The sequence below is a fragment of the Anomalospiza imberbis genome, chromosome 1, assembly GCF_031753505.1.
Source record: "Anomalospiza imberbis isolate Cuckoo-Finch-1a 21T00152 chromosome 1, ASM3175350v1, whole genome shotgun sequence".
In the NCBI taxonomy this organism is placed as follows: domain Eukaryota; kingdom Metazoa; phylum Chordata; class Aves; order Passeriformes; family Viduidae; genus Anomalospiza; species Anomalospiza imberbis.
Window position 1 is genome coordinate 8,074,944 of NC_089681.1, and position 21,917 is coordinate 8,096,860.

The 21,917-nt window shown below is 42.6% G+C and overlaps 1 protein-coding gene across 3 annotated transcripts in view; it reads left to right on the forward strand.

Annotated features, from left to right (window-relative positions):
- The window catches only part of ST3GAL1 (ST3 beta-galactoside alpha-2,3-sialyltransferase 1), a 77,454-nt gene extending 55,784 nt beyond the window's left edge, over positions 1-21,670 (forward strand). For all 3 annotated transcript variants that reach the window (XM_068180570.1, XM_068180561.1, XM_068180577.1), the window contains exons 3-7: positions 6,301-6,497; positions 9,678-9,857; positions 14,538-14,583; positions 16,763-16,882; positions 18,310-21,670. In XM_068180570.1, coding sequence (XP_068036671.1) covers positions 6,301-6,497; positions 9,678-9,857; positions 14,538-14,583; positions 16,763-16,882; positions 18,310-18,483 — 717 coding nt within the window. In that variant the 3' untranslated portion in view covers positions 18,484-21,670. The remainder of the gene's footprint in view (positions 1-6,300; positions 6,498-9,677; positions 9,858-14,537; positions 14,584-16,762; positions 16,883-18,309) is intronic.
- Positions 21,671-21,917: the final 247 nt, after the last annotated feature.

Below are 21,917 nucleotides of genomic sequence, written 5' to 3' on the forward strand. Positions count from 1 at the left end.
GCACAGCCCTTGCCTGTCCACCAAACTCAGTCTGCCCTCCCCCTCCCTTAACCCTGTTGCTGTAGATGTGAATAATAAGTGCTGCTCATCCAAACAGTCCTGCAGCATTAGTATGCCTCCAGTACTGGGACAGTGAGGACTGATTTCAGAGGTTAATGACCAGTATTGGAGACAAAGGGACATTTGGGACTAAAGAATGGGGTGTACAACTTTTCCCATGGCTGCCAGGCTGCTTCCTGGTTTATTTGGAGGATATATAGTTTGAACACTTTCAGCCTGGTAGGATGTGACCTTTAGAAGGAAATATTCCTGCTTGCTCTGAAAAAAACTGATTGTGTATACCGGATTTAGTGCTACCACCTGTGCAGGTGGGAAGGAGCAGGGGGGAGAAGGTCAGTGCCACCATCCCTGCAGTGGCTCATCTTGCTGCATGGGGCAAGGCTGCTCCAGAGAAGGCCCCTGAAAATGTACCTGGCTGTTTCTTTGGTTATGGAAACAAGGGGGATGTTGTCAGGATTGCTCCCTGCTTCTCATTTGCTTAAATAAACACAGCTGATAAACTTTCCATTCATAATCGTGTAGCAAATACTGGCCCGGATTCTCCCACGTACACCCCTGCAGCAGCTCTGTACTTTTTTTGACTTAAAGTTGAATTGGAATCCTCTGCTCTCAGGGAGGATCTGAGCATTGATAACACTCCAGGCTGTGAACATTTTGTTAGAAATTCCTTCCTCCCTCCCTCCCTTTTCTCCCTCTCACCCTTCCTGTCTCCCACCTCCTCTCTCTCTCTTTCTCCTCTGCCTTCTCTCGTCTTATTCTCAGGCACTGTGAGAGTGTTTTTGCAAGGTGGCACCTGGTGTTACATGATACATTCCTTTCTGTTTATATTTTCTTTCCCACCTCCCTGAGCTGGTTCACCTGCAAGCTTTCCATTGTTTCATCATGACACAAATGCTGTGGATGTTCTCATTAAATTTTTTAACCCATGTAAAAGGAGACATGGCAAGAATTACACGCTGTGACAAAGCACAGCATTTATTTATAGTTTTCTTGTTTTGTTCTAAGGGGTGGATGCATTGTTCTTGGTGGTCAGAAAGTATAAAAAAGAGGAGATCAGAACCTGCTGTTCTAAGCCCAAATGTTGAGGTTGATGGATTGAAGTTGTGATAAGTAAATTAAGGCTCAGTTTCCTGGTAATCTTCTCTGTACCACATTGTTCATAAACTTTCATGTTATAAGAACTTTTATCTCAAGTCTTACAATGTTTGAGGGTTTTGCATTTTCTTTGGAAGAAAACTCAGATTTTGGAGCCATGTTATTAGCATATCAAAAAGAAAATATTAGTTTAAACTCATTACGTTTGTGGAAAAAATGTAATATATGGCTGAAAAATTTGTTTTCAGCTGGTGAACAAAGGGGCATCCCCACCCAACACGTGCTGGGGAAGTTGGGGCAGCTGAACTGATTTTTAAGGCAGCAGCAGAGCTGCTTGGCATCTGAGTCATGCATTTTGAATGCTCTCTGAGGAAAATGTGTCCAAAAACTTTGATCACCAGAAGTTTCCTTTGAAACTGGGACACTGTCTGTGACACTTTGAAAGCAATACAGAGGGCTCAGCACTTTGAAGGTAGCATGTAGCTACCAGATCACTGCAGAAGGGGGTACGAAATCCCAAATCCAGGCCAAGCTCCGGGCTCTGGTGCCTCCTATGGTGAGGACAGATGGATGTGGAGTGGTCCAAGCCCACAGGTCTCTCTCAGCATGAGGCTCAGAGTAGTGTCGAGGTGACCCATACCAACCATGGAAGTCAGAAATTGTGCAGCTCAGCATATTATTGTGTGATATTTACAGAATATATGCATGTATATATTTATATTTGAGAATGTAAATTTTTTGACTACACAGAACATTAAACAAAGCTCAAACACTTGATAGTTCCTCTATTCTTCCCCTTCAACTCTTAGATGCATAGTAATTGAAGGACATTAAATATAACAAGAATAAAGCCATTTTTTCCAGACCAAAGAGGCATTTTTAAATTGGATTATTTCCTTTTAGGCTCTCCTTGAGTCTGTAGAACAGAGATGTGCCCCACCAGACTGTTGCTAGAATTAATCTTGCAGCTGAGAAGTGTTGCATGAGTGTTAATGCCTCCAAACAACAGCAGTGAGGCAATTAGTAGCCATGCAAAAGAGATTCTCATTTGCTCTATCTTTTAAAAACAGTTAAAAAAATAGAAAAGCCACAAACCCCAGTACTGCTGCCACACCCACAGCTGTACCTGTCTGTCCACCACAAGGGTTCAGCCTTGCTCCAGGTTCTGTGTGCATCTACATCACACCCATGACTGCAGGCTCATCTATTCTACCTGCTAATAATTCAGGGTTTTGAAGCTGTGCTTAATACGCTGCCAAACCTGGCCATGGGTGCAGGATGCACGCCAGGAGAGCTTTCCTTTGAGGTTCTCCTGACTCATTTGAGGCTCCAAGATAAGAAGGACGTGGATGGAGCAAGTCCAGAGGAAACCAGGAAGATAGCTGGAACACCTTTCTTGTAAAGGCAGACTGAGAGGAACGGGGTTGTTGAACCTGACAAAAGAGAAGGCTCTGGGGATATTTTATTGCCAGCTTTCAATATCTAAAGGGGCTACAAGAGAGCTGGACAGGGACTTTTTACAAGGGCATGTATTGATAGGACAAGGGGGAATGGCTTTAACCTGGAAGAGGGCAGGTTTAAGATTACTTATTAGGAAGAAATTCTTTCATTGAGGGTGATGAGGCACTGGCACAGGTTGCCCAAAGAAGTGGATGCCCCATCCCTGGTAGTTTGCAAAGCCATGTTGGATGGGACTTGGAGCAACCTGGTCTAATGGGACCTCTCCCTGCCCATGGTACGGGTATTGGAACGAGTTGATCTTTAAGGCCTCTTCCAGCCCAAAACATTCTGTGATCCATGACTGTAGCTGTGTCCTCCCCACTCCAAGCCATTAGCTCTGAACAGCCTTGGCTGAATTCACACTCTCCTTTTGCAACCCCTTAGCCAAGTTTTGGGTACTGCTGCTTGGTAGTGCTGTCAGTGTTATGGTACTGGAGAGCCCAGTGAAGTTTAAAAAGGCAGCAAATCCTTAGTGGGAGTGTGCACAGTGATGAGGAGGGAACAAGCTCTTTCTTGGAGAGCCATTCAGGGGTGAAGAAAGGGAGAGCATGAACTTTGAGCGTTCTTTTTTCTTGCCTTTTTTTTTCTTGCTTGTTTTTTTTCTAAATAAGAAGATGCAAAACCGGCTAGTTCACTTCTGTATGTGAAATGGGGAGTTTCTAAGGCTGGGAGATGATTTAGGAAACTTCTCAATCTGAACTCCCAAGTATAGTTTTAACAACCTAAGGTGGAGAGCTGACTCTCAAGTGACACACAAATATTTTATGGAGGGAAGCTGGACTGTTGAGTGATATTTTATATGTGGACACAAGATGGGTTCAGATGCTTTATGATCTTGGACAAAAAGTTGAACTACTTCTTTCAACACACATATTACTTGCACAGACTTGTGAGAAAAGCAGCCACTTCACTCAGGACACAGGGGTCAAGTATTTCAGTGTAGTTAAGGCCACTTGTAGCAGCTATATCCATACACATGTCCCTGTCACACATCTACAGCACCTGGAGGGAGGATGCTGTCCTAGCAGAGCCACGTGGCACTGCTGTGGCTCTGCCTTGCACAGCACGGACAGACTTTCACTCTCTGCTTTTGTTGATTTCCTTATGGGAAAGGTCAGACTGGTGGGAGCTTGATAAGGAGGAAAAAAAAAAAAGTAAACAATACTCCAAAAAAAAAAAAGACAAAAATTTGGGGTGGGAAAGTGAACTATAATCGGCTTGTAATTGTAATGCTATTAAAATGGTCTTTTTTCAATAAGCCAAGCAAACATTGTGCAATAAGGAACTGGCTGCATGTTAAGTCTGAACATTTACAAGCTGAATATGCCTTGGAGTTAACCAGCTTTGTTGCTTCCTCTTCTCTGTTTTGCTGAAATGTCAAAGAGTGTTGATAGAAGATTAGGCCTGAAACATACAGTTCAATCAGATAATCATTGGGAAATCAAAACAGAGCACTTAAAATGAGTTAAGGACAGATGTCTCATTGAATGGATGTTCAGCACACAGTGCAATAAGGTCATCACCATATGATGATCATCACTGAGAGAATTTCTAGCATTAGTAATGGTCTTTCCTATGAAAGTTGTGTATAACAGAGGGATTGTAGGACAATGGTGTCCTGCTTTCAGGTTGATGTTGGTTCCCATGTCTCAGCTGGGTTGCAGTAGAGTTACTCTAGACAGAAGCATAAAAGAATGGTAGATGCCTGAGCTCTGTGAATGGAGGTGCCTATCCAGGATGTCTCTTACTATGTTAATGCAGCAAAAATGCATCACTACTCCACGTCTTTCCCTTTTCTAATGCTGTCAACCTGGAAGAAAAGAAAATGTATCTTAAAAAGGGCACCCAGATACCTGGAATTTTTTGAAAGGTGCCTTCCTGTTCTGAATTTTCTCAGGCTAAATCAGTTTAAGAATAAGACTTTGGTGGGTTTTCTATTCATTTCTTAAAGACACTTAAGAGTCAGCTCATCTTTACAGAGAGAGAATATATGGTATATGCAAATGTGTGTTCAAATTACTCAAAATAAGTTCCTTTTTCAAAAAAAGATTGTATTTTACTACATTATACACCTGTACTAGACTCTGTGACATCTGTGAAGCCTCAAATTATTTTGAAGGCTGCAGGGTTTCTAACATTGTTTCTCTCATTTCAGAGTAAGACAAGGTTAGATTCGATTGATAAAGAACACACAAGAGATTAGATGTGTGGCCATGTGTTTGTTGGATCACACACAAATTCAGAAGATGACCTTTTTTATTTATATAATTGAGCCTTGCACTGAATAGTGGCATACATAGTCATAATTACAGTGCTTGTCTGGTCATCCTTATTACTTTGCATCCTAATCACCTTGTGCAGTCCATATACAAGTATATAGATTAGGAAGGATTAGTGGGAAGATCAAGTCTGTGTATGCATTTCTTTGTCTTCTTTGTTTCAAGTTCTCAATGTCATCTTCTAGCTCTGAGCTCCGGAGACCTGTTGTTCGTTTCAGTGCAAATAAGGTCCTGCAAAAAGCACAGAAATAAAACAAAAATTACAGTGCTGCACGTTTGTGTTTGTGTGAGAGAGGGAGATAGCAGGACAAATTAACAGTTCCTGGTGCAGTCAAGGGAAACACATTGGAAACTGAAGCCAAATTAGCCCAGGCCATTCCTGGGAGTTGTGGGAAAAGGTATTTCTCTTCTCTCCCTCCCTGTCTTTCCATGCCCTGGGCTGGCAGAGCAAGACAGAGTCTTTTTGGCCCATTTTGTGCTGGAGCTATTCTCCTTTTGTGAGCTTGGAAGCAAGTGGCACCACGAGGGTGAGCAATGGTGTTTGTGAGCATGCCAGTACTGCCAACCTCTTCAGTAAATCTCAGAGAGCTGAGCCCCAGAAAGGGAGTGTCTGACCATCACCTGCCCAGCTCCTTGCCTGTACCTTCCCAATCCAGCCATTGTTTCCACCATGCACCACAGAGCTGCTACAGAACAGTTTTCCTCCATGGCAACAGACACAATGACCAAGGTCCGGGTGGTTTTCTTCATCCTGGAGGGTTTTTTTTAGATGATTATACATCTCCAGCCCTCAGGGCTAGCTCTAGTAAAGCTTCTTATTGCATGAGCAGCTGGTTCCTCCACAGTTCACTTCCCATTTCCCTCTCCCACTCCTGGCATATGCCAAAATTTGTGGCAGGGATATCAGCCACTTCTGTCTTCCATCAGCTCCCCTGAGACTTCACAGGACATTTATAGGAGAGTTAAAAGAGATCTTACACATAAATAAATAAAAGAAATCTTACACATATCCTAACAGCAAATACCTGACCCAGATTGGGTTTAGGCTTATAGAACACCAGAGGAATATTTATTCCACTAAGGCCAGCCTCAGGGAAAATACTTGATCTGTTCTACCATGGCTAGATAGAGGAAGTGTGGGAATCTGATGAGGAGGAGGAGAAAAAGGAAGCCAAGTTTAAAAAGTTGAGGAGTTTTCCACTTGATTTTTTTCACACTTTGGCTCCCAACACGAAGCCTTGTACTGCAGAAGGCAGTGTCTGTGGGTAGATGCAGGATTGCTCTTTGAGGAGACACTTCAAGCCATCTCTAGCTCACAGAAAAGCTGCCTGTGTTGGTAACCTGGAGTGTTTTTTCTCCCTAACAGAAGCTGCAAGGAGAGAAAGCTCCAAGGAGTTTGAATGCCACTCTGGCAGAGCTGTTTGGGGTCATCCCCGGGGACGGGGATCCGCTGCAGGAGCGCGGCTCCTCCTCCTGCCGGCGCTGCGCCGTCGTGGGCAACTCGGGCAACCTGCGGCAGTCCCAGTACGGCCAGGATATCGACTCCCACGACTTCGTGCTCAGGTCAGTGGAAACCACTCAGCTACAGCTGCCTTTGCTGTCTAAAAGTCACTGCTAATTTGGGGGGGGACAAGCGAGTAAACAAGGTTTCAGGGTTTGTCCAGTGAAATCTGGTACTTAAGTCTAAGTTTCAGGGGCATATGTGCGTTGGACATGCCACCTCATGTTTTAGCTTGGACAAAAAAACATTAATAAGTATTGATGCTGTAGCTTGTTCTGCACAGTCCATAACTGCCCATGTTAAAAAATACAGGAGAAAAAACAATTGCACTTATGAGTAAAAGTTATTTCTGCAGCCAGTGCTCACGAGTGATCTCTTAGACATTTAGCTGACTGTATTAGATTTTACTTTCTTGCACTAGTTCATTCTTGAGCAGTGGTAGGGTGGGTAAGCCAAAGACACTTTTTAGTGGACAGGAGTCACCTGTTTGGCTGCAGGTAATTTGTAAAGGATGGCATTGCCTCTCCCTTTTGAGGCAACAAGGTTGGCTACTTTGTTCCACTGAAAGGCAAGCAGGAACTAGGTAAGCAGAGATTATCACCCAGAGGGCAGCCAGAATATCTGGACTAAGTACATCTCCAACGTGTCATCTGCCTTTCACACCACAGCTGCCAGTACAGTACAATTTGGAGAGCTATAAAGGGCAGGAAGGGAGAGATTGCTCTTGAAATTCTACATGTGGGATTATTCTCTCAAAAGCAACAAAAGCCTTAGTAGGAAGCTGTGCACTGAAGTCAAGAACCAACCAACAAAAGATCAACACTGTTTGAACTCTTAAGTCACCTTGGCTTCTCATGTGGCTTGAGCATGGCATAGAGTCTTCAGGTGACACCTACATCTTCACAAATCATATCAGGAGTTGCTTCCTGCAGTTGCATGTCTTGCTCCCTGCCAACAGTACCTCCCCAAAGGCAGAGGCACCAACCTGGCCTTCAGATCCATGAAGGGAAAGGGAGAGCCCTCTACATTATTCCTACAGGTTGTAAATGTGGGGCAGCTGCAAATGTGGGAAGCTGTGGTGCATTTATGTTTAACTCTGTGTCCTTCCATATGGAGACAGCCCCATTCCTGTGTGGACTTTGTTATATTGTCTGCCTTACATTTCCAGACTTGTGCAGAAAAGACACTTGCTGGTAGTACCCAGTTGCATGTTCCTGCTCCAAAGCCTTGCCCATCCCATAGCCAGCCATCCCTGGCAAGAGCAAAACTCTGGGTGACTTAATGACTCTTTCCATCTCATATTTATATTTCAGCAATCTTAAGCCAGACCTGAAAGGATTGCACAAGGTTTTAGGATTCACCGTGGGAATTTGTGCAGAGAAGGTGATCCCTCTATGCATCAAACACAAAATCTCTGGTGACCTGAAATTGACTTCTACATGCTCTGGCAATACAGCCAAGTGCAGGGGAGAGCCAAGGAGTCTGAGGGGGCACCTTTCCTTCCAAACAGCCCACTTTTATTTGTATAACTATCTATTTTCACTACAGAAGGAAGTTCCTGCTTGGTCCTTCCTGCTGAGACTGGGTGTGAGCGCTGCTTTCTGCTGTATGGCACCGACAGCCCCACCATGGGTGGTAGGAAAGGTACATAGACCCAAGGGCAGATTGTAAGATGACCAACATGTCACCCTTGTCTGTGTCTTGCTGGAAAGAAACACCCATATTTTATACCTTTGACTGACTAATCTTAAGGCAAAACACAGAAAGTCCCGTGCTTTTCCAGTGTTTCTACACCGTATGGTGTGGGTCTCTGGCAGGGAAGGCAATAACAGGGAACTCAGTAACAAATCCACAAGGCTGGCAGGATATTCTAACTACACTAATAACTCCCATTAAAGGAGTCAGAAAAAACTTAAGTAATTCACCTGAGGGAGAACTGCAATAACACAGCCTGGCATAGACTTGATAAACAGATTTTGCCTCTCCTGTTATCATTAACCAGGGCAGCATGTTGTCTGGCAATGTATGATGTTCCTCATTACCTCGTCAGCTACATCCTTCCTTTTCCTCCCTGTGCTTCTGCCAGGAGCTGAGATAATGTTATTGCAGGAAAAAAAAAAAACAACATTTTGCTCAGAGACAACTGAGGGGCTTCTCCATGGTTTTGCACAGCACCATGGATTTGTACAAGTTGCTTCAGGGATCTCTAATGTGCACTGTGTTGCACCACAGAAATATGCAAATCTCTGCCACTGAGGAGCTAAAGCATCAGAGAGAGAATTGCTGATGTGTTCCCAGATTGGCTTTCAGAAATGAACACAGGCATAGAGGCATTTCTGCAGTGCTGAGCTCAGAAATCCCCTCTCTGTTCTATGTATGGGCCACTCATTAAAGAGTTGGACTCCATGATCCTTGCGGATCCCTTGCAACTCAGAATATCCCCTGATTCTGTGAATCTGTGACACATCCAGCATAAGGTAGGGTATCCCCATTTGGCCAACACATCTTAACTGAGCCCTGGAGGCCCTGGGCAGATCTCATACACTGACCCCAAGGGTTGCCTAAAACACCCCATGTGTGTGCAGAGTGACCCTGAGTATCTGTTGGAGTTGGAGTACCTACTACAAAGTAAAAGTAATGTTTAAGTAAATGAAGGGTCAGCAGCAGGTCCTGTATCTGTCACTGTCTTTGTGTCTATTTGGCACTGACTTTTGTGCCTTTTTGTGGGAGAGCCATAAGGAATATTTGCTGCTTCTCGTCGCACATTGCATATTATTACCTTGACCCTAGACATACAAATACACCTGTATGGATAAGGGGGAAATGGAACTGCAAGAAGTTGAGCTGATGTACTTCAGGGCAATGTTTTTCTCACCAGCTGGAGTATGCAGCTTTAGGATGAAGTGAGATGTGTCCTCATGGACTCACCACTCTTGATGACTGTAAAAGGAACACAGGGATGTGCTCAGAGATACACCTGCTTGGTACACTCCTGTTCAGTCCAAAGAATTCCACATTAAAGCTGAGCTTTCTTTTACTGTTCAGTCACGTGGGTTATGCTAATTCCAGCTTGCCTGAGGACGCCTACACCCTCTCAGGGCTGTCTGAAGACCCTGCATATAGCACTCCCCTTAGCCATGGGAGCACATTCCTGACCTCAAGCAAATGACTTGGTGAAAACTCACATGTACTTGTACTTACCTCATTTCTCTTCTGTCTCAATTCTTGTTTTCGGGCTGCAGAATGAACCGTGCCCCCACTGCTGGCTATGAATCAGATGTTGGGAGCAAGACCACCCACCACTTTGTTTATCCTGAGAGCTACAGGGAGCTGGCAGCAAATGTGAGCATGATCCTGATCCCCTTCAAAACCCTGGATCTGCGCTGGGTTGTCACTGCTCTCACCACAGGCACCATCAACTTGTGAGTAAGGGCAGGCACAAGGGGTGGGAGCTCCATATTTCATGTTGCTATAGGAGATGGTAGCCTATGTGGGGCAAATCCCTGCTTCTGGTAAGGCCTACTGCTGCTTTACAGACCCTCTCAAGTCAGACTTGAGCCCTAAACACTTGATTTCTAGGAAAAACTCAATGTTATGATGCAGTTGTTGAGGCAGAGATCGAGATCCAGTCCCTTACGTCCCCTGTGGTCTCAGAGAAATGAAAAGGGAAGTTTTTGCTGGTGGAGGTGACCAGTTTGGTCAAAAGACTTGTGAGCTTTCGAGTTCAGTGCCTCGTTTTGGGCTTTTCTGCTCATCCTTCCTCCTCTCTGGTTCTTTGGGAGCCAGTACACTTGCAGAAGAGGATGAGGAGGCAGAGAGGGCTGTGCAGGTTGCTCACCTGAGGCAGTGAGAGCAGATGCAGACCACAGCACTTAGTGCCTCATCTACAGGATGAGCTCCTCTGGACAGGTTGGTCAGGATTTTGGTCTGTCTTTCCTGGTGGAACATGATTGAGAACTGTGCGGAGGAAACAATGTTTTATGTGTCACCTGCGTGTCTTAGCCTTAAATTCAAGAGTTCTACTTGCCAATAATGTGGCACACTGGAATTTATTCTCCAGTTCTTTTTTGAGTGCTGTCAGAAGTAAAGGTTGTCTCCTGCTAGATTTATGGCAGCACCAAAATTAGAAATGTGATCAAAATGAATGTTTCTTCTGGAAGCCTACTAGCAGATTATTTTCCTTCCTCTAAGCTGGCTTTTCCTAATCCAGAGAAGGAAATACGTGACATTTGTACTGTGTGTGAGGTTATCTGCTGGATGTGAAACCACAGCCCTGTGGGGGTGCTTGGAGACACTGCTACACACAGACAGCAAGAGCAGATCTGATTGCTTTACTCCAGAGAGAAATATTTCAAGACACTTAAACTTTTTTCCCAATTTCAGTCTCAGAAGATTTTAACTTGGAAAAGTGTGTCTTGGGCATGCTGACTGGGCATAAGACCCACTTCACAATTTTAAGACTCTTTGATGAAAAAACAAATGAAGTTTTATTTCTTTTCTTCATTTTCTTTTCTCTCTTTGTAGATACATTTTGAATTCTTTTAATTTCTTTTTAAGATTCCCTTAACTTGTAAAAAATCTTTGTTAGCTTCCTTTTACCTTTTTTATCACCAGCATTTAATACATACAATCATAAACTGGCCAGAGAAAAATCCACCTTCAAGACACACTCATGACTTGGAAAAATCAGTACACTTAGAAAAGTGTACCGCTCACTACAAGTCATTGAGGTGCTGAAGCCTGTCCAGAGAAGGGTCATGGAACTGGAGAAGGGTCTGCAGCACAAGCCTGATGAGGGGCAGCTGAGGGAGCTGGAGGTGTACGGCTTGGGCAAAAGGAGGCTCAGGGGGGACCGTAACAGTCTCTACAACTGCCTGACAGGAGGCTGTAGCCAGGTGGGGGTTGGTCTCTTCTCTCAAGTAACAGGAGACAGGAAAAAAGGATATGCCTCAAGTTTCACCAGGGGATGTTTAGATTGAATATCAAAAACAATTTCTTCACCAGAAGAGTTGTCCAGCACTGGAACATGCTGTCCATGAGAGAAGTGGTGTCACCATCCCTGAAGGAGATTAAAAAATGTATAGGTGTGGCACTTAGGGACATGGTTTAGTGATGACTTGGCAGTGGTGGATTAACTCTTGGACTCAATGATCTTAGAGGTCTTTCTAACCTAAATGATTCTATTGTTCTATAATTTACATGGACACGTTTTTCAGGCAGGTCCACTGCCTGTCCCTGCCCCAGGAGAAAGCTCTTGGTACTTCTTGAACTCTGAGCCCTGCACTAATTTCACGTGAGCCCTCAGCCTATTAGGAAGATATAACTGGTTGACCACAATGCAGTCACAGCATATGAAAGGGAAAACACCTTTGCTTAATAAATTACAGGATATATTATATATTTCTAATTAGATTGTATACATAGGCTTTGTAAGCATCTGGTATAAATTAGTGTGTGATTATTTAACCACATGAAAGAAATACCACTATTTTAAGATATTTACTCAAAACAGGGAAATTGCATAATTAATAAGCTGGAATAATAAAAGCAGAAAATCATAAGCATACAAATCATAGCAATGTACATAGCATAATTTTAGCCTTGTAGAATTAACCTACGAGCATGCATTAAACACACAGTGTCAGATAATAGGTATAAGGAAATTGCTGAGTGCACATTTTTAAAGGGGAGCAAGCATGAAATAAAAATAAAACACATTTGAAAGTCAGTATTTTAGAGAGGAAGAAATACTTATCTCCTTACCCCAGTCTGCTTGGGCATTGTTCCACGTGCACAGCCTGCATAGTGTCAGCTGAGTTTAGGCTAACAAGAAGCCAAGTGTCCTCATAGCTAAAAAAGATAAGCATCCTGTATTGGTTAGACTTTTACAAAATGTTTAATTTTCTATATTTCAGCTAAATGAAAGAATTTCCTAAAACTCAAAACCTGTGATTTAAATATATTCTTCTCTTAGTATTATCATAATTCTTGCAATTTTTATGATTCAAAATAAAAGCCAAACTTCAGATTGCCTTAATATTAGCTTCAATTGACAGCTGAGTGATTCTCTCAAGACATTCTTAGTCCCATTTGACGGATGTACTTCCATTAAAAACATCCCTCTAAGACTAAGCATTGTTCCAGAAAAGACTAAGAAATGCCTTTTCAGGATAGGAAACTTTCAGGCCCTCATCAGCCATGCATTTACCCTGATTGCCTTGACTTGCAAGTGTTTTAGGAATCTGTATGGTGAAAAAAGTCCACTTTGTTTGGCAAAGACAGTTACTGTATTCCTTAGAATGTTGCACTTCTTGGGTCGAGGGTTCAGTAAATGTTTTGTACAATGAAATGAATGTTTTTTACAGGGACAATGACAGATTCCACTGGAGCCCTGCAAAGTGGCTCATGGAAGATGCTTCCCAGGTGATGTTACACTGCCTGTAGCCACCTTCATCACAGGGGTCACTGTCCCACCCCTGTGTGGTACCTCCTGGGTCACTCATTCCCTGGCTGCTCTGCAGCCCAGGTTTGACATGATCATAAGAGCAGAGACCTTAATCAGTGTGCCAATATTTTCTGCATCATTTTATGAAATTCTGCAGCCACGTGACAGCAGGACTTGAGTATTCTGAAACAATGAAGTAGCCCTTGGTTAAAATGATTAATATGTCATCTGACAAGATCTCCAGCAGCCTCCTGGTGAGATCACAGATGTCCACAAGAACTGTCATGAACACTGCATACTCGTCTCTTTGATCTTCTACTGTATCTATCCATGAAACACAGACTTCTTGTTTCTTCCACATCACCTTTTTAGAAAAGATTAACTGTTTATTCATATGATATTAAGGAGATTCTACTATCAAAGAAGCCCTTTTTGTCTTCATGAGCACAAAGAGGGCATGGGATCACCAAGACTATGTTTACTGATTTGCTGATCAAGGTCAGGCATGGGCTGCAGCTGCAAGGGCATATTTGCTGAGACCAGATTGAGAAGTCTGCATGGGTGTCCCTTTCCCCAACAGCATCAACTCCTAGGAGTGTTAGAACCACCCATCACCTCTCTCACTGCCTCCAGCCCAGAGCACGGATGGCAGGTCAGGAGAACATTGCCAGGTCACCACTGGTTTGGGAAGATATAGACTAAGTTTTAAAAGTGATGATGTTCCATGGTTCAAAGAAAATAAAACTTTAATGACAGGAACCTTGTCACCAAAACCCAAGTGAAAACATTTAGACTGAACTAATGGAAGGCTTTGGTGATTTACCACAGCCCATCTAAAAAGTGTGCAGGGTATATTTTGGGATATACTTCAATTTTACAAGGCCAACTCACCCGAATTTTTTCACTTGAAACAAACTCAGGATGAATTTTTTTGTTACAGCACTCGTGATGAGCTGTGCAATGACATCACACACCGTGCATGAGATATGGGGAATAAAAGTTTTTTTCATTTTCAAGACATGACTCGTGATTTCAACCCAGTCATAAGGTGTAACTTGGAAATTTTATGCTGGAAACTGCAGGAAGCCTTCAGCATCACCCTGGGGAGGAGGGAAATCGCTTTCTGTGAGGGGCTGTGTACTGGGAATGCCCGAGTTCCATATAACCACAGAACTGGTGAACTCTGCTGCCACCGACTCTGAAAATCATGTGGCAACTCCGAGTATTAGGAGAGGAAAAGTCTCCCCCTGGTGGGAGAAGGTTTTTCTGCCATGAAATTAAATGGAAAGTCTTTCCCGTCATCAAAGAGCAAAGACTCCAACAATAATGAACCAAGAATTAGAAGTCTCGAGCTCCATATAGTATTGACTCTACAGTATATTCTCAACGAAATCTTCGGTGTCCTACTGTCAATAATTAACTTGAATATTTAAGAACATAATAGTTTCCTATAAAATTGCTTCAGTGACAGCTCAGGTTTTTTTCCTGCTGTGTTACTTAATTGCAGCCTCATTTTACAACAACTTCTTGAATTTACTACTTTAAAATAATTGGAATTTATCACTGTATGTGAAGAATATTCTTTCTTTGGAAATACATGAAAATACTAATAAGTTGGGCTTTTATTTGTCATGATGCTTTCTTTTTTCTTTAACAGCACATATGTTCCAGTTCCAAGGAAAATCAAAGTCAAAAAAGAAAAGGTGAGCAATGCTGGTTTGTGCATTTGTTCTGCTAATTTATTTGTAGGTCTTTTGCCTGTTTGGGAGACTGCAAGAATCCAAGCAAGCCCTTGACATTCATAAAAAGCTGCAGCCAAAATACAGACACTTTAAAAGGCTCAGCTAAGCTAAAGATTTGGCTCCTGTGTGGCATTTAGGCCATAGATCAACCACTAAATAACTGTGGTTGGAAAGAAATTGCTCTTGTGGCTGCGTCATTGCATGAACACTGCTCTGAAGGTTGCATCACTTCCTCTGGTGCTGCTCAGGAACATTAAAAGTGCAGCATTGTCCTCCACAGTAACTGCTCTGTTCCTACTCATTGCAGCCATTTGTATGTAATGATACTGAGGAGAGACTTTGGAGGTTTTCTTAAGTAATTTTAATATTTGAACACCCAGGATGTTTCTGACTCCCAGGTCAGTTCCTTGTAATAAGGAACTAAATGAATTCTGAGCAAATAAAGCTGTGTGTTTCCAAGTCAGTGGAGATTTCCTGGTGGTAGGCTCTTAGCCCACAGCTGCAGTAATTACCTGTACCCAATTAAACAAGCTTGGAGGCTGAGCTCAGGCCAAGTCCAGGAAGGTTTTGCTCCAGGTGTATTACAGGCAATGTTCAAGCACAGTTTGCATGAGATCACAGACAGGGACAGGCTGGAGGCAGGATTTGCTATGGGGCAGGATGTTAATTCCCATGGAGGAACTTTAGCCACTGTGCAAAGACTTCTGTGGTTGTAGCTGCATGGTTTGAGGCTATAACCAAGGCAGACTCTTCCTATAACCAGGAAGAACCCCTAGCTTCCAGAAAAACAAAGGTCTCATTCTCTCAGCCTTTGGAGAGACTGATTTTCCAAAGAAGTAAAGGTGTCTAGTCCATTGAGGCCTGTTAAAGTATGACATTATTTCCAGAACATTAAAGTTACAAATTAAAGCACACACCTTTCATTCAAGAGGCCAGGTTTTGCCAAAGCCTTCAGGTAAGACCCTGAACTAATATCAGTTTATTTTCCTTTGCTTCAAACCACGGACCTCTAGGGTGCAATAAATAATCCCTTGGCTCATCCTTACCTGTTGTGAGGTACATGATAACCTCTGCAAAACCCCTGTGAGAAGCACCAGGGCAGGTTGTTAAACTCACATCACAGTTCAGTGGCAGCAGCCCAGGGTATGGTGATATGCAGCAGCTTCCTGAGCTTGAGAGGAGAAGCCTGTGTTTCTTCCCACACTGTGCAATGCAAAACACCCTGTGAGAAGAGATTACACACAGATGCAATATCAGCAATTAACCTCTGACTTTGTAAAAGGAAAAGCCTTGCAGCTAACCAGATACCACTGAAATGCTGTCACTCTAATTACAAACACAGCGTGGAGGGAAAAGTCTCTGTTTGCCTCACTCAGGGCAGGGCGTTCAAACCAAGGGCTCCTACCAGTCCTTGGATTTACTGTACTCTCAGGTCTTAAGTGCTCTGTCTCTTTGAGATGACCTTTGTGAGATAAATAAATGCATTTTATGTCTTGTAAGAAAAAAACATAAAGCACAGAAAAATGGCACGTTTGAAAAGCAGGATAAAAGAATCATACAGGGCCTGATAATTCCATTTTGCCCTTGGTTTCCTTAGATCTGTACCTATAGAGATACCAAGACATGGCTGGCACACTGTGCATAAGAGGCAGTTGCTCTTATGGTCTCACTAAAATTGATGGGAACTGATGATCTTAGGGGTCTTTTCCAACCTAAATTAATCCATGGTTCTGTGAAATGTGTCATGGCATCTCATGCTTGCCTTGTTCAGGACTCCAGCTCCCCAGAGCTCACCTGCAGAGTGTTGCAGGAAGAGTTGAATGGCTAATGCCTAATTTCCATCTCACTTGTTCTGTTTCATACCCATTGGTTTCAGTAGGAATCTCCAGGATTTACATTACTGTAAGCAGGAGGGATAGCAAGACCAAGGAAAGACTGTTGATATGTAATTGCACATGGGAAATATTCCTGAATGCACTTAATATGGGACTTATTGTTGCCTTCCATTTGCCTTCAAGGAATAACTATTATTCCTTTCTTACCTGGTCCCCTACCCCGGTGTCCTTTAGGAATGATGTGCTACCATTGTTTTTTCCCCAGGGTATTTTCCTAATGAGTCTTTCTCTCCAATTTTGCCTAGATCCTGGTTTATAATCCAGCTTTTATGAAATACATCTATGAAAACTGGCTCGAGCATCATGGGAGATACCCCTCCACAGGCCTTCTGTCTTTGATGTTTGCTCTCCATGTATGCGATGAGGTAAAGTCTGTCTGCGTGTGGATGTATGGATAAAAATCAGGACATTTCACACTGAAGAACCAGGAACAACCCTTGGCCATTCACTCAGCCTTTGTTTCCCCCTCTCCAACTTCTCTGCTATTTACCTCTTCAAACATATGCAGGCTCCTCAGAAACATGCAGACACGCTCAAGTGCTGCTGATGGATTTTTTTAATGTCAGCAAATCGTAGGGTTTGCACTCCAGGAGAATATAATTAAACATAAACAGAGATTCCAGCTGGTATCAAAAGACATCTAAACATGAATGGTATTTGTGCTCATCTTGCTAGTGAAAGTTTGAATTATGTTTTGTCTCCTATTTTCAAACTCAGGCTTGTGGGTTTATACTGTAGGTTATAGTAAATGCCTTTGCTCCAGCAGTTACTTGGGGAGATTCCCTGATTTGAGTGATGTGAGGTGCTCCAGGGTGACTGGAGACTCAGCTAGTTAGAGTAAGGCCAGGTCAGCTCTAGAAACTCCTGCAAGCATGGGCTTGTCAACATGGGGGATAAAAATCACTTTTCTGGCAAAATCCCTGTCCTGGACACACATCTTCTGATGAGAGTTTTGGTCACCCAGGCCTGTTTTGCTTGGAGAGGTGATGGAAATACTCCTAAAGATACTGAAAGAAACTCTATCATAGTCACAGCAGATTGGGTGTTTTGTGGTAAGCAGGCAATGAACAGGGCTCTGACATTACCAAAAACTAAAATAGCTCATATTTGAATGGGCCTGGGTGTGGCTGGTTTAGGGAGCTGGTTCGGGGCTATGACCCATTCTAATCCAGTCAGGCATACCACCTCTCTCAGTTTAAATAAATCAGTGGTGATGTTTGATCTGTTACCATCACAGGTGACAGGCATAGCCATCAACAAACGAGCCTTTGGGAGAGGAGAGGCTGTAGCTGGGTACACATGCAAAGAACATAAAATCCATCTTTCTCTGAAGTAACTGCAAATATCATATAATCAAGCACGTAAAAGTGGTCACCATGGGTCATTATTTGGAAGCCCAGGACCAAACCAATTTTTTTTTCACTCTTTGTGGCTTAAATCAACTGTAGAGGAGATTCCCATCCCAAGCCACGGACCTCCTGAGGTCAGTCATGCTTAAGGGATAGGAATGCGTTGTCATATTGCTAAACACGAATTAATGGATGGAAATCTCCTTTTCCCTGTGAGTTCAGGTCTGGTGGTGTCTCAGCATAGCTTAGGATGTCACATTCCTTGGGTAGGCCTTGGGCTGTTTCTCTGTGCTCATGTCATGCAGCAAAAAAGCTCAGGATGCCACTGAGCACCTCAGGTGCTGCTGCATGTAAATTCACTGAGAATAAAGAGTTTATACAGCATTTCAGATGAAGAGCAATTGCTTTCCAGTCCATAACACTCATTCTCCCTTCCCTCCTAGGTGAATGTGTACGGCTTTGGAGCAGACAGCAAAGGACACTGGCATCATTACTGGGAGAACAACACTTCAGGTGGGGCTTTCCGGAAGACAGGCGTCCATGACGGGGATTTTGAGTTCAATATAACTTTGACTCTTGCCTCCATTGAAAAAATAAAATTTTTCAAGGGCAGATGACCCTGGCCATGGGGACAAGTGGGGGCTGCAATTTCCAGCTTGCAGCAGAACAAAGCTCAGTGAAGATGATCTGGGAACCAGCCAGGTTTGAATGCGTGGATCTGCGGTGGGTTTGGAGCATCTCACACTGCAGGGACGAGGCCGAGGACTGGCTTCCAAGCTGCACATGATTTCCTGTCTTTGGTTAGCCGGGAGCTGCCAATCAGCTGGAATAAATTAATCTCTGCTTAGGCTCTACAGCTCGATTCTTGAATTACTGATGAAAGATCTGCCTGTTGCAATTAGAGGAAGCCTGAGCACAGGGACTGCTGTCTGTTTGTCTGTTCTCTCCTCGAGCAAGGCAGGAGATCATTGAAGAAGAGTGAAAATGACTTCTGGGACTTGAGATCCGCTAAGGCAGCTGTGAACATCATAGTAAGGATTACCTCAAAGAAATGAATTCACTTCTGCTGTTGATCTTCTTTTTGAACCACCTCTTCTCTGTTCTCTTATTACTTCTGTTTTCATGCTGTATTAAGGAAAAACACAATGAAGTTGCCTGGAGGAGTAAATATTTCAACCATTGCCTCATTTTGCATTGATAGTGTCTAGAAAATATGAATCAAATCATCTCTTGTATTATTTAATATTGCTTCCTACACAGCCATAATGATGGAGAAAATAATACTGAAAACTCCAGGAAAAAATGGCCTTTTTAGCCACTTGTTTGTCTCGTTTGGTTATATGTAATTTTTGGGTTTTTTTGAGGGTGTTTTGGTGGAAAATACTCTGGATTTTTTTTTTATTTAATCAGTTTAAAATTGGAAAGTGGACTTTCTTCAAGTCATTTATATGTGCCTTTTATAATTGTGCAACAAATGTGTTTTTTCTTTTTAAGATGACAAACCCTAAATTCAACATTTTTATAAAAAGGGGAAAAATTAACCAAAGTTTAGCTTCTGTCTGGTATGCTTTTGTAGTCCAAACCAATAATAACAACTCCTTTATTGTATTTGAACAAACACAAACAAGACAATATTTGAAGGTAGCTTTTGCCTTTTTTATGGGAAAATATTCAAAAGTCCCAAGGAAAATTTTCTTCTTTTTTTTTACAAGTTTACAACTGTGGTATCTCTTTACAAGGTCTCTATTCGAAATGGAAAAAAAAACATAGTTTGGGATATTAACTAGTTATACACTAAGAATCTTTTGCTCTGTAGCAGCACCTACAAAGACACAATCTGTATAAACTGATCTTAGAGCATGAGACAGACTTCAAACTCATGTTCATCTCTGGAGAAATTAGTATATTGATGTCAGTACCTCCAGGCAGTGAGAGGAGGGAAGTTACAGTGGAGGTTTTATACTCACAGATTTTTGCTGGAATCAATGCATTAAAGCTTCAAGGACAGATAAAGTATAAATCCAAGTTTAGTCAGTGAAGAATAGAAAACTGTGGTCTTTTCTTCTCAATGTGGTGAAAACAAGACTCGTGGATTATGGATTCACTTTCAGCCTTGTTGAAACCAGAGGAGTTTTTGCCACAGACTTCAAGGGACTTTTGATCAGGCTTGAGAAAAATGGCATATTTAATTTTTAATATATCACATTGGTTGGAGTTTATGGCAAAATAAATCATCATCTAAATGTCCTCTCTTCTATGCACCAGTTGTGGCAGAATGTCCAAGCAGATGAGTATCTGAGTTGGTGAAAGCCCTTCAACAGTGATGTGCTTCATCCAAGATTTATCCCTTGTCTTTCTGCACCAGTTGGTACCAGTGAGGTGCCCTCCAAAGCAGCAACACGTGGCACAGTGCCATGGGCAGCTGGAATTTTGGGCTGCAGCACCGCTCACCAGCATGAATTGCTTTACCCACGTGACTATTACTGGACTCATGGGATATAAAGAGCCAAGAATGCCAAATGTCTGTGTGGGAACAGAGCTCCCCCAGCTCGTGTGACCCTTCATTTCAGCAATATGGAAAGGGCAGGATTTTCAGAACCTCGTGATGAGACCTGTTCACAATCCTCATGTCAGGAAGCCATTTCCTAGCATGAACTGACCTGCATGTCACAGGCACAGCAGATTTGATGGGCTGTCTTCTACAAGTCCTTTGTGAAAGAATGAAGCATTACTGCCTGAACCATGTTTGTTTGCTTTAAGGATTCCTGCTTTTTAAATTGCTGTTAATCAATATGCCTCTTGTGAGATGCTGCAGTAATACAAAGCAGGTTTAAGAGGTAAAAGACTACGTGTAAGATGCCAGTCATAGCTTCACAGTGTGGCTGGATTTTGGAGCTTCAAGTACTTTTCTTTTTTTCCTCATGGACAAATATTAGTAATTCAGAAACATTGACTGCTCTTTCAGTCATTTTTAGAAAGACTTGGAAGAAAACTCATGGTGGTTAAATCCCCTTGATGTTTTGTTGTTTTTGTTTTTTTCAATCACAGGGGTTAATTTGGAATCAAAAACAGTGGAAAAAGAAGCCAGCTATATTCTAGCCTGTGTTGTTCTGAAAGTTTCCTTTTGCTGTTCTAATAAAATTTCCGTTCTCCCCTGAACATTCTGCCTCTGACAGCACATATAAAACCTCATGGCTCATACATGCAGATAGATTTAGTGTCTTCATCATGGAACAAGCTGCAATTCCCATTTCATTCTGTTGCCAACAGCAAGCAGTAACTGTGTACCACTGATGTCCATTTTTCAGAGTGTGAGGAGAGCAGAGAGTGGACCTCTCCAGGTGCAGGATGAGGAATAGTCAGTGCCATCACATTTCTGTTCCAGGGGAGCTTTTTCTAGAGTCCTTTAGGCAGCTGACTGTTGATGCTGAGGGAAGAATTAATTCCCACTGGCATTATTGGAGACTGTTTTCCTGCTAGAAAATTTTTTGACTTAGTTTAAAAGAACCAAGGAAAACATTTAACAACATGTCAAGGCTTCAAACTCTTGGACTGTATTTGCCACCACTGCAAAATCTCTGAAGCACTCCTTGAGTGTGTGTTATGTTTTTTACCAAAGCCAAATCTCTTGAGCACTTTTTTTCTCCCATGCCCAGGTTTTCTTTGTACTTTTCTCTGACTACACAATTGATTATGATTTTTTTCTCTAATGGTGGAGAGTCTCACACAATCATTTGTTGACATTTTATTTATTTAATTTTTCAGTATGATATGAATCAAAATAAATTTTTTATTGTAACCAAAGTGTTTCTGTGCACACTTCTTTTTCCACACTATTTTCATTAACTCCTAGAACCTCCTCTGTCACATAACAGTGTAATGAAGCTTATTCCCCTTCCTCACACCCATCTAGTCAGACTCAATGATCTTAGAGATCTTTTCCAGCCTTTTTGATTCTGTGATCCCTTGGGTGACATTGACATGTTTCAGGCTGCTTGTGGTCATGGCATCACACTGATCACATGGCAGCTCTAGGCTTGTCTGGAGAAAA